This window comes from Elaeis guineensis, chromosome 1, assembly GCF_000442705.2.
Source record: "Elaeis guineensis isolate ETL-2024a chromosome 1, EG11, whole genome shotgun sequence".
Lineage (NCBI taxonomy): Eukaryota > Viridiplantae > Streptophyta > Magnoliopsida > Arecales > Arecaceae > Elaeis > Elaeis guineensis.
In genome coordinates this window covers 111,633,907-111,647,910 of record NC_025993.2, presented here as the reverse complement: position 1 = coordinate 111,647,910, position 14,004 = coordinate 111,633,907, and the positions used below count along the sequence as shown (strand labels likewise).

General features: G+C 36.5%; 2 protein-coding genes across 3 annotated transcripts; one reads left to right on the top strand and one right to left on the bottom strand.

The window, feature by feature from the left end:
- Positions 1-234: 234 nt before the first annotated feature.
- LOC105038552 (glucuronoxylan 4-O-methyltransferase 3) lies at positions 235-1,948 on the bottom strand. Its single transcript, XM_010914394.4, has one exon. It carries the CDS (start codon positions 1,479-1,481, stop codon positions 633-635), a length of 849 nt encoding a protein of 282 aa, XP_010912696.1. The 5' UTR covers positions 1,482-1,948; the 3' UTR covers positions 235-632.
- Positions 1,949-2,143: 195 nt separating this feature from the next.
- LOC105038551 (uncharacterized) lies at positions 2,144-13,576 on the top strand. 2 transcript variants are annotated; one of them, XM_010914392.4, is made up of 11 exons: positions 2,144-2,336; positions 4,828-5,163; positions 6,231-6,405; positions 6,494-6,652; positions 7,630-7,726; positions 9,308-9,378; positions 10,793-10,844; positions 11,717-11,765; positions 11,861-11,998; positions 12,826-12,945; positions 13,054-13,576. In XM_010914392.4, exons 2-11 carry the CDS (start codon positions 4,958-4,960, stop codon positions 13,187-13,189), a joined length of 1,203 nt encoding a protein of 400 aa, XP_010912694.1. In that variant the 5' UTR covers positions 2,144-2,336; positions 4,828-4,957; the 3' UTR covers positions 13,190-13,576. The 2 variants fall into 2 exon arrangements, with proteins under 2 accessions (XP_010912694.1, XP_073115967.1); XM_073259866.1 differs by lacking the exon at positions 2,144-2,336 and having other exon boundaries at positions 4,709-5,163; positions 11,861-11,955.
- Positions 13,577-14,004: the final 428 nt, after the last annotated feature.

The window sequence follows — 14,004 nt, the reverse complement described above, 5'->3', positions numbered from 1 at the left end:
TTTACCATTCTTGCAATTCCTGTCTTCCTATACTAGTGCATTTCTTAATTGGAAACCTCAACTTCATATATGCTTCGCTGTGGATTTCCTACATTGAAGCCTTGGTCAATGATCATCTAATCTGGGTCCATCAGTACTCTTCATTTAAATCAACAGGGTTCAAGAACTTTAAATAAAATGCAGAACTTAGAAGCAACGAGGAAATTTGTGTAGTTTGATGTAATGATTCTGGATTTACATCAAACACCTGACTGCAAAAGATGGATCTTTCAAACTTCTCAAAGATCATGACTTGCTGCACCGGTAACCTAAATAACTAAAGTCGTAGTTAGAAAGGCAGATAATGTAGCAAGAGGAATTCTGGTTGACCCTTGACAGCCTTGTAAGGATTGGAACCAACAACATTTAATCTCTAAGAAATGGATAACATGGAAGCAAACAATAAGTGGAATAAGCCTCTAGCATACACCAATCTCATCTATTTAAAAAAATGTAACAAAATCCATAATAATGATAATAATAGATCTTTCCATCAAGATCCAAATAGCACCGTACCCTTTAACAACAATGCCGAATAAGCCCATAAAGAATAGCAACAAGATCTCTTCCTACGTGGCAAACTCCTTCCTCCATCAGGGACAGAAAGGCATTCCCAAGCTCGTCCTGTGGCTGGGAATGGTGAAACGCCTCAGCCTTCCCTCCTGCTCTTTCAAGTACCCCTCACACAAGAAAGTCTTTGAGAATTTATCCTCCACAACTCTATCCACATCATGCACAAAGACATCAGTCTCTCCCTTGCTCCTCGCCCGCGCCGCCATCCCTGCAGTGTATATTGCTCCCATCCTCCCTGGTGCCTCCGGGATCCACCCGGTCGGCGCATCCACCATGATCAAGTCCCACTCCACCTCATAGAACACAATTGGTAGGCTCTTCAATGCCAATTGACACTTGGAGAATCTCATGTCGCTTACTGCTGTACAATCTGGCTGTCTCCTTAACTTCAAGAGGTGATCTGCCTGACTCACCTTGGTGTCGTATGTCGCATGGTATGATTCCAATGTCGGGAACTTCTGTCGGACGGTCTCCATCCATGCCTTGTCTTCCTCGAGGAAGACGGTGCGGCCTCCATGGTTGAGTGCACTCCACATTGGGCTGTCATGGCCAAGGCCAAAGACTAGGAAGTTGCATGGTGACTTCTTTTCCAGGACTCTAGCTGTTACAGATATCTCATTGAAGGTTTGTTGGGGTGTCATGTTTGAGGCTGCATGGTGGATGATGGTGTTTGCTAGGGAGTGTGGAATCTTTGTGCATGAAGGTGTTGGAAGTGCTTTTGATGGGCTAATTTGGTTATTTTGTGAGGTGCTTTGTGGAACTGAAAAAGATGATTTTGATCTTAGCAAAAGGATCAGGATGAGAAAGAGTAAGAAGCAGCCTAGGAAGAGGAGCTTTAGCTTGGGAAATTTTGGGAACTTTGGCTTCATGTTTTCTATTGAATGAGAGTCTGGCTAGCTACTTGATGTGGGTGGAAAGAATGGGAGATGAAATGATGAGGAGCTGATTCGTTTGGGAATTTTGGATAGGTGACAAGAGACTTTGGTCTTGATGCCTATATATTAAGCTCGGATTGATGAAATAAGTTGCTTGATGATTCTAATGGAAGAGATGCATGGAAAAGGATGAAAGCTGGAAAGCCTTGGCCATGGATGGTGAGTTATATTTCTCTTTGCATTGGGGAGGATGGAGGGTGGCTTAGGAGGAAAAGGAATTTGGCTGCATTGGTCTTTCTTAAAGATGCAGCAAAGGAAATGAGGAGATTGATGAAGACAGGTGACCCACTCGTTTGGTGTAGTAACATGTTTGGTATACAATATCAAGATATTTAAATCTGTAGTATTCCAATGCTTAAAGAATCTCCCATATAAGAATGGATGTAAATGGTGTTTGTAATTCGTAAACTTTTTTTTTTTAATGTAAAGGGAAGCAGAGCCCCCCATTTTATTAGAATAAAGTATCTACAAAGGAAACTTTACAAGAAAGCTATTGACAGATTGTCAAAGAGAGAGAATAAATGTTATAAAGTAACAACATTGGTTGTACCAAAGCCATTTAGAGCAGAAGCAGAAAAACAGTAACTACAGAAGGCCTTCTTTCTTTCTTGGGCAACCAGCTCCTTATCAATAGATTTAGCTCCAACCAGCTCCTTGCTTCCACACTTGCACAACCTGCACAAGGACATTCAGATAGGGGAACGCTGAAGCACTGGTTGTAGAATTCTCTACAACCTTTCATGATTGTCTCTGATCTTCGAACTGCAAATATGAAACCAACTATGGAAGGTATGTAGTAATTCTCAAACTTTTAAGACAATAATGTCTTACATTGCATAGTTTGCATGATGAATTTGGTATGTGTTTGCATGGTTGAGATCACAGAGGCCATGGTTGAATGAATGGTTACGTTTGTAAACATTTGAGATCAGACTTGGTGCACCCCAGATCTATCCACCAAATGGTGAGGGATGGACAAAAGGTACATGGCACAAATAAACTTTTAAGATTGATATAAATTAATGGGTAAAAGTTAAGGGGCATGTACTTATTATTGGGAATTAAAATTTAAGCAACACATGCAAACCTACTTATTAAAATTAAGAAAAAAATGGAACTGCTTTCCTTCACCCTCGTCATCCTTTCACCCAACCTATTTTCTATGTTGCTTCCTTGGGATCCCAAATTCGCCCATCTCCTCTCCCTCAAAACCCTAACCTTACCTCTCTCCTCCCGGTCCATCATCTGCCTCTTTATTGCCAAGTCCACCCTATTCACCTGTGTCTTTCTCCTCTACATCCATGCCCTCCACCACTACAGTACTGATATCTCCTTCCTCACGGATCTCATTGGAGCTCTCGCTATCCTCTCTGATGACCTCCGCTCTTTTATTAGGCCTCACTTTGCTTGCCACGGTCATCAAAGCTATAGTCCCACGGCCCTCCTCATCACGTCTATCTGTATGTCGAGATTGAGGAATCTACTTTTAAGTTGATTCAATCGTGACCATCGAAGGTGGCATCATGCACCCAATATGCCCTACATCGTTGCTACAGGTTCCCTAATGACCCCATAGTGCTATGGTGAGCGAAAGCCATGTCAACCCTTAGCCACGAGCTAGTCTTCGTCATCCTCCAATTCTAATCTCAAGGATCTTTAGACTCGATGTGGACTATTTTGACCATTACAAATAGGGCTGAATAGGATTCATAAGCAAAATCTATCATATTAGAAAGTTAGATACTGATCAATTTTCAAAGACTATAACTTGATCATATGATATTTGATTGAGATTTTTTTTAAAATCGAATAATTTTTTAAAATCCACGTTGTCATATCATAGATTTTGAAAAGTTGCTTGATTGAAAAAAAAAATGATCATCTCAATCAGACTTTGTATGATCAAGTTATAACTTTTAAAAATTTAGCTTGCAACCCGACTTTTTGATATAGTAGATCTCACTCCTGATCTCTGTTCAACTCTATCTTTATGATCAAGTGGTCCATATTGAATCTAGAGATCTTTTTGAATCAACATATGGTGCAAATAAAATAATAACCTTTAATGATAACTAAGCATATTAATATAGATATCACGAATGCTTGTTATATATTAAATAATGAAGTATAACTATGGCTAACATATTAATGTTGATGTTCACATACTGAATAAAGAACTCTACACAAGTTGAGCTTTTGTGTAGAAACTTTTGTTATATACTAGCATCTTTAATGTTGACCTTGTATAGTATATGGAGCATAGTTGTTTTTTTCTTTTTCTAATTACTCTTGAAATACAATTTATAGAAAATTAGAGATAAATTTTCAACTATACTTTCAATTTAAAAGTAGCTATCCATTTGAGAGTTTCAAGTAAAAGTAACTACTCATTTAAAACATAAATTAAAAATAACTATCAATTTTGATTGAAATGATCCTTATACCCTTATATCCTTTAAAATACTATAATATTATCTTATCATAGTATAATATTCTTTTACAATAAGATAGTATTATATTATATTAGTATAGTATTACTTTATAATAATATAGTAATACTTTATTGTATTATATCAGTGTAGTATTTTTTTATAATAAAATAGTATTATATTATATTTGTATAGTATTTTTTTATAATAACGCAGTGTTACTTTATAGTATTATATTAGTATAGTATTCCTTTATAATAGGATAGTATTACATTATCATAATATAGTATTCATTTATTATAGTATTACTTTACAACAATGTAGTGTTATTTTATAATAGTACAGTATAATTCTATAATAGTAATATATTATTTTATAATAGTATAGTATTGTTTTATAATTGTAAGGACAATTGGATCATTTTATCTCTATTTAGATAGTTGCTTTTAAAATATATTTTAAATAAATAATTATTTGTATTTGAAACTCAAATAGATAATTACTTTTAAGTTTAAACTCAAATGAATAATTTTTTTTAATTTATTCTACAATCTAATAATATAATAAATTTTTATAAATAAATAACAAATTTTTTTTGGGACAAGTTAAACAATAAATTTTAATACTATTTAAGTATATTATACTGGTATTATTAATACCGACATCAAAATACCAAAATCCTAGTGGGGAATGAAGGGCATAAACTGAAGCTCTATTTAGACATATATACACATATATTAAACTAAATTTAACAGTGGGATTGAGAGACATTTATGCGTTAATGTATGGAACCAACAAACCCAAGCAGCCGTAATCAACAGAATAAAATATTTCATGGACTCTTGAAACAGCCGGCCGTTGAAACAGCAGCCGGCCCGCGCCCCGTCAACCCTAGTTGCACTACAAGACCTTTTCATCGGACTCCAGTGCGTGGTGGAAGAGGCGGCGAAGAAGCGCAAGCGAAACGGAGGGACGGGAGCAATGCGATTTGTGGTGACGAAAGCCTGCGGCGGGGGCGGGAGGGCTCGGGCGGGCTCCCTCTATGTCGGGTGCTGCCCCACCCCCATCGAGACCCCGTGTCTCCTGCTCTCCACGAGGAAGGGCCTGCCCACCTTCGTCTCCCCCGACCTCCTCGCCTCCCTCCCGTCTCCTGAATCCCGTCTTCTTCATGTCAGCCCGCTGCACTTGTAAGTCTCTCTGTCTCTCTCTCTCGGGACAAGAAAGGTGTTTGAGGAAATGTCTATGAAAAATCTGTGATGTGTATGGCACCTAACCATGATTTGCTTGGGTATATACTCATGTTGCGCGAAGAAAGACTCGATTTTGGCCAACTTTGTGAATGTGTTTTTCGGGTAATCTGCACGTAGTAATGAACGAAAGACTCGATTTTGACCGCCTTTGTGAAAGTTATGCTGATATTGTGCACTTATTCATGTCTCGGGGAAAAATAAAAAAAGAAAAGGAAAAGAAAATTGATCTTGACTTATTTTGGTGAAGTTTTGATACTAATTTGCACTTACTCGTTTAGCCAAAGAGGACCTTTTTTTGACCAATCTTTTGAAGTTCTGATAGCAACATTTACTGATGTTTTGCGAAAAGAGGACCCTTTTTTGAGCTACTTTGTGAATTTTCTGGGCAAATATGGAGCTCCAGATATGAGAACCGAAAGATTTTGGACGTTCTTCAGCATTCTCTGGTGCTGCTTTTAGTGAATTTGAGTCCCAGCTATCTCACCAGCAACCATTCTGGCATTACTTATTTTCTGCTTGTGCAACCATCTTACTCCAACTTATCTTTATCCTGAATAATGGCAATATTCATAATGACTGCCAGTTTGACTGGTCTGCCGATAAAATCCTATGTTAATTCTTGGAGAGTTCAAACATCAATCCGTGTCCATAGGCTGTGTACATGGCAAAGGTTATATGCTTATGGTTCTCTTCTAAGTTTTGACTGTTGGATTCATCAAATGCACTCATTTTATCCATGAAAGTATCCATGCTAGCACCCTTCTTTGAACTTTTCTTATCAGCATTTCAAATGCTTCACTCATGTAATGCAGTCTAGTGCTATTACGTTCCACTGGACTCCAAAATTGTTGTATATCTCCTTTTTTCTTCAATTGTTGTGCTGTGTATGAAATAACCTCTTTGGGGATATTTCCTAGCTTTTGATTTTGATCAATATCTTGTTGAGTATTTGTAATACGAAATTTGCAGTCCTTAATAAAACTTTGTAAGAGGGATCATTGCAGTTTGGAATGTCCTTCACCACGAACAATTTCAAATATTGGAGGATTGCATCGGATGTTGGGATTGCACGAATGCATCTTTGTAGCTGCACCAAGGGATTCAATTGAGAGCCTTCCAGAGAGTGAAGGCACCAATAAGCTTGGACCTTCATTTGAAACTCCATGTGGTCGTCGTTTGGTAGTGTCTTTGTATATATTTGTACCTCTGATTTAATGTTACATCATACATCTATTTTTATAGATTGTTAAACTTTTTTTCCCTTCAGGTAAAGCCTAAAGAATACATGGACATGATTTCTTCATTGAAGCCCAATTTGTGGGCTAGTTTGGCAGATGAGGTGCCTGCTTGGGTTTCGGAGAAGAGAAATAAGACTTCTGTGGACAGAACATTGCGTTGGCTTGATGATTGCCTTGCTTTGGATCTGGTCTGTGAATAAATTCCTTAGCCTTAAATTATCATGTTGCTAATACTCTTTTGCAATAGGAATTGTATAAACGGAGAAAGCATGATTTCTGACCTGGGATAATTTTGCTGAAGTTACTAATCTTATGCGCTATGACATAGTTCTGCATAAAAACCACTAAAATTATAGCTGTTTTTCATTTTCTAGTCTCTTTTCTGTTCCTTTGTGTGTATATATGGACATTTTTTCCCCTTTACCAGATGTTTATTTTCATATTGAACCAAATTATTTCATTTAATTTATTTTAACAAAAGTTTTGATAAACAGAGGTTATAATAGTGACATTTGGATTTTTATCTCTTCTTCAGATGCCACTTAATATTCTTGGGAATGATGTCTCCATACTACATTCTGAATCCCTAGATGAATGTGGCACCTTATTATCCAATCTCACCTTCTTCCTTATCCATCTAGATTTTTTGGACGTCTAGAGAAAACTTGAAGGGTTATTCCTTGATTGCATGAAGTTATATTGTGTGATCAACAATGTTAGTCCTCTGTTGCAAACTAGCTAGTAGGTATCATTTTCACCAATTGATGCTAGTTTGATGTTGGATTTAATGCATGTGGTAAATCATTGTAAACTTGATGGTTTTACATTTTACTTGGAAAGCCAACCTGATAGATGGAATAAGGTTTGCTGCTTAAGGCTACGATGTAGATACAAAGATAATGTGCATATGTAACCTCCTATAATTAGAATACTATATCAAAGTTAGTCTTTGGAGTTGGATTCCTAGCTAGCTGATCTATGATTCCTAGTTTATGATACATCTTTTCATACATTAATTATTATGTGTTGTATTTTTGGTTGTTCCAGTGCACTGATAAACAAATGTGCTGCAGAAAAAAATAATGATGTTATTAAATCATCCATGCCTATGGTGTATTTCATCGTTGTTTAAGCTTTCCCTGTTTCTGTAAATTTTGAAACCCAGGAAAGTGGAGCAAACACTTTGGGAGCTATTGTTGGTGGGTCCTGTGTAGAAGAACGGAAACGCTGTGCAACTGAAGTAGCGATGCGAAATGTATCAGGTTGAACTCTTTTTATGCGTAAATTTCCATTATATGCTATAATACATCCAGAAGGCAATGTTGCATCACATATTTGTTGGTCTTGAATGATATTTAATATTTGGATTGGCCAGATGTCCCTATATTACTTGAAGTTTGGTTTTTTAAAGTGCTTTTCCTATATTTAGAATGCTAGTTACAATCAGCCTAATTTTAGTTGTTATTACAGATACCATGCTTTCAAGTTTTCCTTAGTTGTCTAGCAGTTATGTTATGATTGCTCTAATATGCTATGAAAGCTGGAAGCTTCTGACTCCTTAATTTGCACTCTAGGTTTCTTGTTGGTTTTATATGGGCAAAGCTGTTGCAGGAAGTGCTACATATAAGCTGATGATGAACTTTGTGCTATAGTGGCAGGAGACAACATAAAACAGCATATGTGTTCCATGCTGAGTACTAATCAGTATGATAAAACATAGAATACTGAAAACCTTGTTTAAGACAATAGGCTGTATTTCTTTTTTTTTTTTCGAAATAATCTGGAGCCATTCATCTAGAAGGAATGCCCAACTTGGTTTGAGAAAAAGGTATCCTAGGATATCAGGGAACAAAAACCTTCCCTTCGATTTTACCAATATGTGTTTTTGAATTCATTCTCCTCAGATGGATGAGTTAACTGCAAGAATATCATTTATTATCTTCTTAGCTTCTTAAGTATGATCTTAAGCCATCAAATACCCATCTGCCATGTTCCATTAATATTCCTGGCAAGATCATTCTTGGAATAAAGTGCCAAATCATTTTGCAGTAAACTCAAGTGTGAATATCAACAACTGATGAGATCAAGGAAAGTGTTAGGAAATTCTGACTTCATAACTTTAATGGTAGCTGAAGTGATTTTGGGTCTGCAAGCCATGCAACAGTGGATGAAAAGGTGATTTGTCATTTTCTACATATTCTTTGCTGTTGGAGGGCCTTAAGGTTGCTTCCTTGTGTATAGTTAAAAGTAAGGTTGCATATCCTGCTGCGAAGCATTCTATTTATAGGTGACCTTAGGTCATCCTTTCCCCTCAGAAAAAAGGGGGAAGAATCTTCTTGGAAGCCCACCCGATATAAAATTCCACATAGAAAGCACAACCATTGCAAGCATGAACTAGAGATAGGAGACTTTTTTACCGACTTTTTTTTTAAATTTTTTGACTTTATGCAGTTGAAAGGTTAAATCAATACTATATGTTGTGTTCTGAGTTCAATTTTCAGATGGCAACCAAAATTGCTCTTCACAATTTGATGTCGTTATGTGCTTGGCTGCTAGGCTTGTAAGTTGGTAGATTGTAAATTAAATTTAAGAATTTAGTGTACAATTAATGGCAATATATAAAAGAGAGAACAGCATTACAAATTAAACACAATCAAACATTTAGTATCCAACCATATTGATGGGATAAGGCATGCCAGTGATGAATGCTATTGCCAGTTATTTAACCTGAATCAGTTATTGTCTTTGACAATCTGAACTCTTTCACTCTCTCTCTCAATGGTGGAACCATATTGTGCAACAGAGTTGCTGAGCCTTTTTTCCCCATCTGATGCTTGATTCAGGTTTCTGGATTGGAGGCTTTGGACTTGGAGAGGGTATGGAAGAGCGCCCTGCTTTGCTTAATGCAGTTACGGTAAGAGAAAAATCAGAATATGATGCATATAAATTGCAAATCCAAGAATTCTATGGAGTGACCGAACATATGAGTTAAAGACCCAAAAACTTGTGATCTTTTCTTCATGTTAGGCACTGGGTGTTTATGTGAAACTGGTTACAGATAGGTGCAAGCAGAGAAAGGCTCAAAAAACAAACCCTGTGTAGATGTGATAAGGCTGTATGATTATGATACTAGAGAGTGATATGTAGCAGATTTATGCATGTGGAGAAAATAGCATGCTGCAAAAATCTGCATATGCAAGTGACAATGAGTTTGTGATATTAATATTGGAGCAGTTGGCATGCGAGCTTTTTGAAGGTTCATTGTACCTCAGGTTCACTCCTGCACATGAGACTACGAAGCGGGAAAAAATGCCACATATTCTTGCTTCCGTTGCAATCAGGATAATATTGTGATTTGCTGAGCTTCATGCTTCATTAACTAGGAGCTGCAATATGTTGTATAAGTTGCTGTCTGCTATACTGATCAAACTTCTGTCTACTACTAGTTTGGTATGATGAACAACAACACTGGGAAAAAGCTCATCTATTCCAGATAAATTTGTAACAAATTATTGCAACAATTGCAGATATATGATTATATTAGGTAACCAGATTTAATGTTTGATATACCTATGATACCCTGCTACTTTAGCTAGCCTGAAGTATGCTTATTGATGTCTTATTGTACTTATATGGGTATGGGACACAGAATGGACATCACTAAGATACAGGTCAGCCTTTTCCTGTCTGGGAATTTGATGTTGTCTCCTTTTTAGGTTTGATCATGTTGAAATGAATACAACAGAGGGTCAAGCTAAATGGTCATCAGCATTGGTAGAGAAAAAATATGTTTTGCAAAGTAAAACATCTCTGCAAATTCTCAGGATACAGTTTTACGTGCTTGTTAAGAGCATGTGGTTTTATATTTTCTTTGTGGATGATTAATTGTATAAGCTTTGCTTCTTAGCTTTTATGGTAAATGCTGTAGGTGAGTATGCTTTTTCTGCTCATATCTCCTAATTTGAGCATGTTGGACGTAACACCCTTACCTTCGTCTATGTCTTAATACTGTTGCCTCAGATGGGTGCCAATATCCGTGTCCTTGATTTTTAGCAAAGCTGAATTGCATCCTTGCATCCTATTATAGCTGCATTATTTTCCCATCATCAAAGCTGGATAGGCAACCTCAGAATTCCATAATCCATATTGTTATTGTCACCAGCTTGTTAATGGATCCAATTTGTATAACTAGGGCTTTTCTTGCTTGAATAGTTTTCTATAGACTATCTTAATTGCCATATGTTTTGTTAAACTACGGAAATTAAGTGTTTAGAAAGTGAGCTTTCTTAAGTTTCTTGCATGTATGATGTTTTAAGCTGATCTTTCAGGATGGCTTACCGGAGAAAAAGCTTCGCCAGATATCTGGACTCACTCTTCCAGGTATTGATGCTATATACTGTAATCACTATAACTGGCATACCAAGAATTTCTTGGAAGTTAATTTTATTTATTGTGATTAAATAAAAAGTAACTGGACTGATAGCTGAAAATTCTCTCTTTACTGTTCAGTTCAACATAGTTCCTTCCTGTGGGGACCATGTTTGTATCCCTGTTTGATTTCTGGTAATGATGTCCCAAACAAAGTCAATGGCTCATCTCAAATCTATCTTCAGTTATAATTATAATTTTAGCTGACCATATTAGATGGTTTGTTGTTATGGAACCCTTCACACCTGATTCCTCTATAGAGGTTTGTCAACAACAAACTCTTTCAAATCCTTTATAACAATTTTCATTCAGGATTCTGAGGTTTGGAGTTCCTCTTTCATAAATTTCAGTTCCCATCAAACCAGTCTGCTTATCAGGGCCTTTTTCAATTGTTTTTGTCACGTTGGTGTGCCATCTCAATCAGCTTTCCACTTAATCTCAACCATTACAGCTCATTCTTTCATTTGATATAGCTTTGTCATACCTTTTTTTTCCACCTCAACATTCTCATCCTAGTGATCATCATCTTCAATGCTTAGAACCCAGGTGTCAAATGCTCCCAAATTCATACGAAATTTATATCCTTATTGATGTCTTACAAGTATTTTAGTCAAACTTGAGAGGCATGTGACTATTAGACAACACCTGACTCATTCACTTCTTCAAATTGCTCTGATACTAATATTGATGTCTCAGGTACTTGATTTGTCAGTTTGATAGGTCTGAAGTAACTGTTGTGTCATTTTATAGCAAATATGTATAATCAGAGAACCATGATGATTTTAATAGGATCATACGTTTATGTTTCTTAATTCCCCTTATAGAGGAGGTTTTGCAGGGTGTGGCTGCAGGCATTGATCTATTTGAGTCCACGTACGTAACTAAATTGAGCACCTTTTCTTGTTTTCCCATGGTTCACTCTAAGTTGCTTGGCGAAGTGCCTTGACAGATTTTATACACATGGGCAGGTATATTTACCATCTTACACTTGGAGGATTTGCACTTACCTTCCCACTGGACATTGTTGAGAGAGATATCTTGCACTCTCAGCTAAGTGATACAGGTAGTGACTGCACAAAGATAAATCTGCGGGCAACAGTTTACAGGTTCACATTTTATGTTTTCCTTGCAACTTCACATGGCTTTCTTTCTTAACTCCAATCTATTAGTTTATTAGTTTCTTCTATGAGCCTTGACACATTATTTTTTGAGCAAAAGGTATTACTAGTATGATATATAACAAGGTGCATAATAGTAGACCTGATTGTGTCTATATTCAGCTGTTATTTTTTGAATGTTTTTGGACTTTATATAATGTATAGGCATGCAAGTTTATGTTTCACCTGGTTTTTACATCTGGTGTCAGAAGGCCTGTCTAAGATGTGTCAGTCTCAATCAGTAACATGCTCTTTAGTTTCTTTTCTGCATGCTATACTGATGAATATGATCGAACCAACCCGTGGAGTGGTGTCTTGTTGCAGAGTTGCCTCTGCTTACTCCGTGTGTGTGTGTCACTCTGCAATTCTATCTAGTATCATATACCTCTTATAAACTTCAAATGAAAAAATGACCGTTTTAATGTGTTTAATTCAATTTACCTTTCATAAGTTGATATCTTTAATTTGGTGGTTCATAAAGTTTTAGCATGCAATTTGTATCTGCATTTTCAAAATCAGATTTTGTTAATCTCTTTGAAACAAATATGGATATGAATTTTAGTATCTGATTAATATCCATATCCTTATCCATATGGATACACTGATAACCGATCCATATCTGATCTGTTTTCTTCTCCACCTACATCTTTTTGTATGGACAGTTGTCTAATATTGCCACTTACCAATGCCATGAGATGGAAATATCTCTAAATATTGAAAAAAATGGTTTAAGTGAAAAATTTAGGATTCATTGTTTTTCATTTCATATTCCTTAGGAAAGATACAACCCCTATCGTGGAAAACTGCAGCTGCTTCACATGCCAGAATCACACACGGGCTTACATCAATCACTTGCTCAACGTCCATGAAATGCTGGCTCAGATCCTACTAGAAATGTAAAATCCTCTTTCCCACTTATTGAAGCATTGCTGCTCAATATTCTAGTTTTTGATTATACTTGTTCACATCCCAGTCTTACTTGTATACTATAATATCATATGCAGACATAATACTCACCATTATCTGGCTTTTTTCCACTCGATACGGAAAGCAATCAAGGGTGGAAAGTTTGACTTGTTTCATCAGAGATTTATGGAGGGAAGGCGCGCTTATGTGACCTCAGCGGTTGGATGCTCATAAATGCTCATCCTTTTCACTTCGAACAAGCTCGCTTTACTACAAGGACTCATTAGCTCTTTCTGATCTTTTTGATTTTTGAATTTTTGTTTAGGCAACGAGTTGTTAACAAGCTATAAAGGTTTTATTTATTTATTTATTTAGAAAGGATGGCATAGAAATCAAAGGAAAAAATAGGGGCAGCTTCCAATAGGAGAGGAGAACAAATACAAGAACCAAGGGTTGACAGCATTCAGATAGCATCTAATATTGGTTGGGAAATCCCGTTGCATCAAATCCATATTTTTAACAGTTAGACAGTTATTTATGTACCGTTGCCTTTCTTTATAATGTTGTGTACACAAATTACATTTTTACTGCAACACCGTAATAGCAACCATTCCTAACATCCATAGACAGTGCTTGGATTATTAAACTATTATTCAGTTATTCAAAACCTTTCCTGAGCATATGATCTGCAGAAATTTGACCAATAATTAGTTTTATTTTTCAGAAATTTTCCCAATAAATATTTTATATCTTCAATAATGTTCCTTTCTTTAGACTCTCTTGATGTTTCAAAAAATTCTCCCAGCTTGAATAATTCTGTAAATACGGTATATGTGGTACTTTTTGCCAACAATACTGTGTGATGTTGTGGCAGAAGTATCACCTTCTCTTCAAAACAGATCCAAGTTTAATGGCGGTCAGATTCAGGCTGCAGGTGGACTTTGCCCTTGTTGTTGATAAGCATCCAAAGGCAACCGACCAAGTTAGTAGACAGCCAATGCAACATATTAGTTCATTTTATTTGCAGGGCAGCCATAGCAAAAATTTTC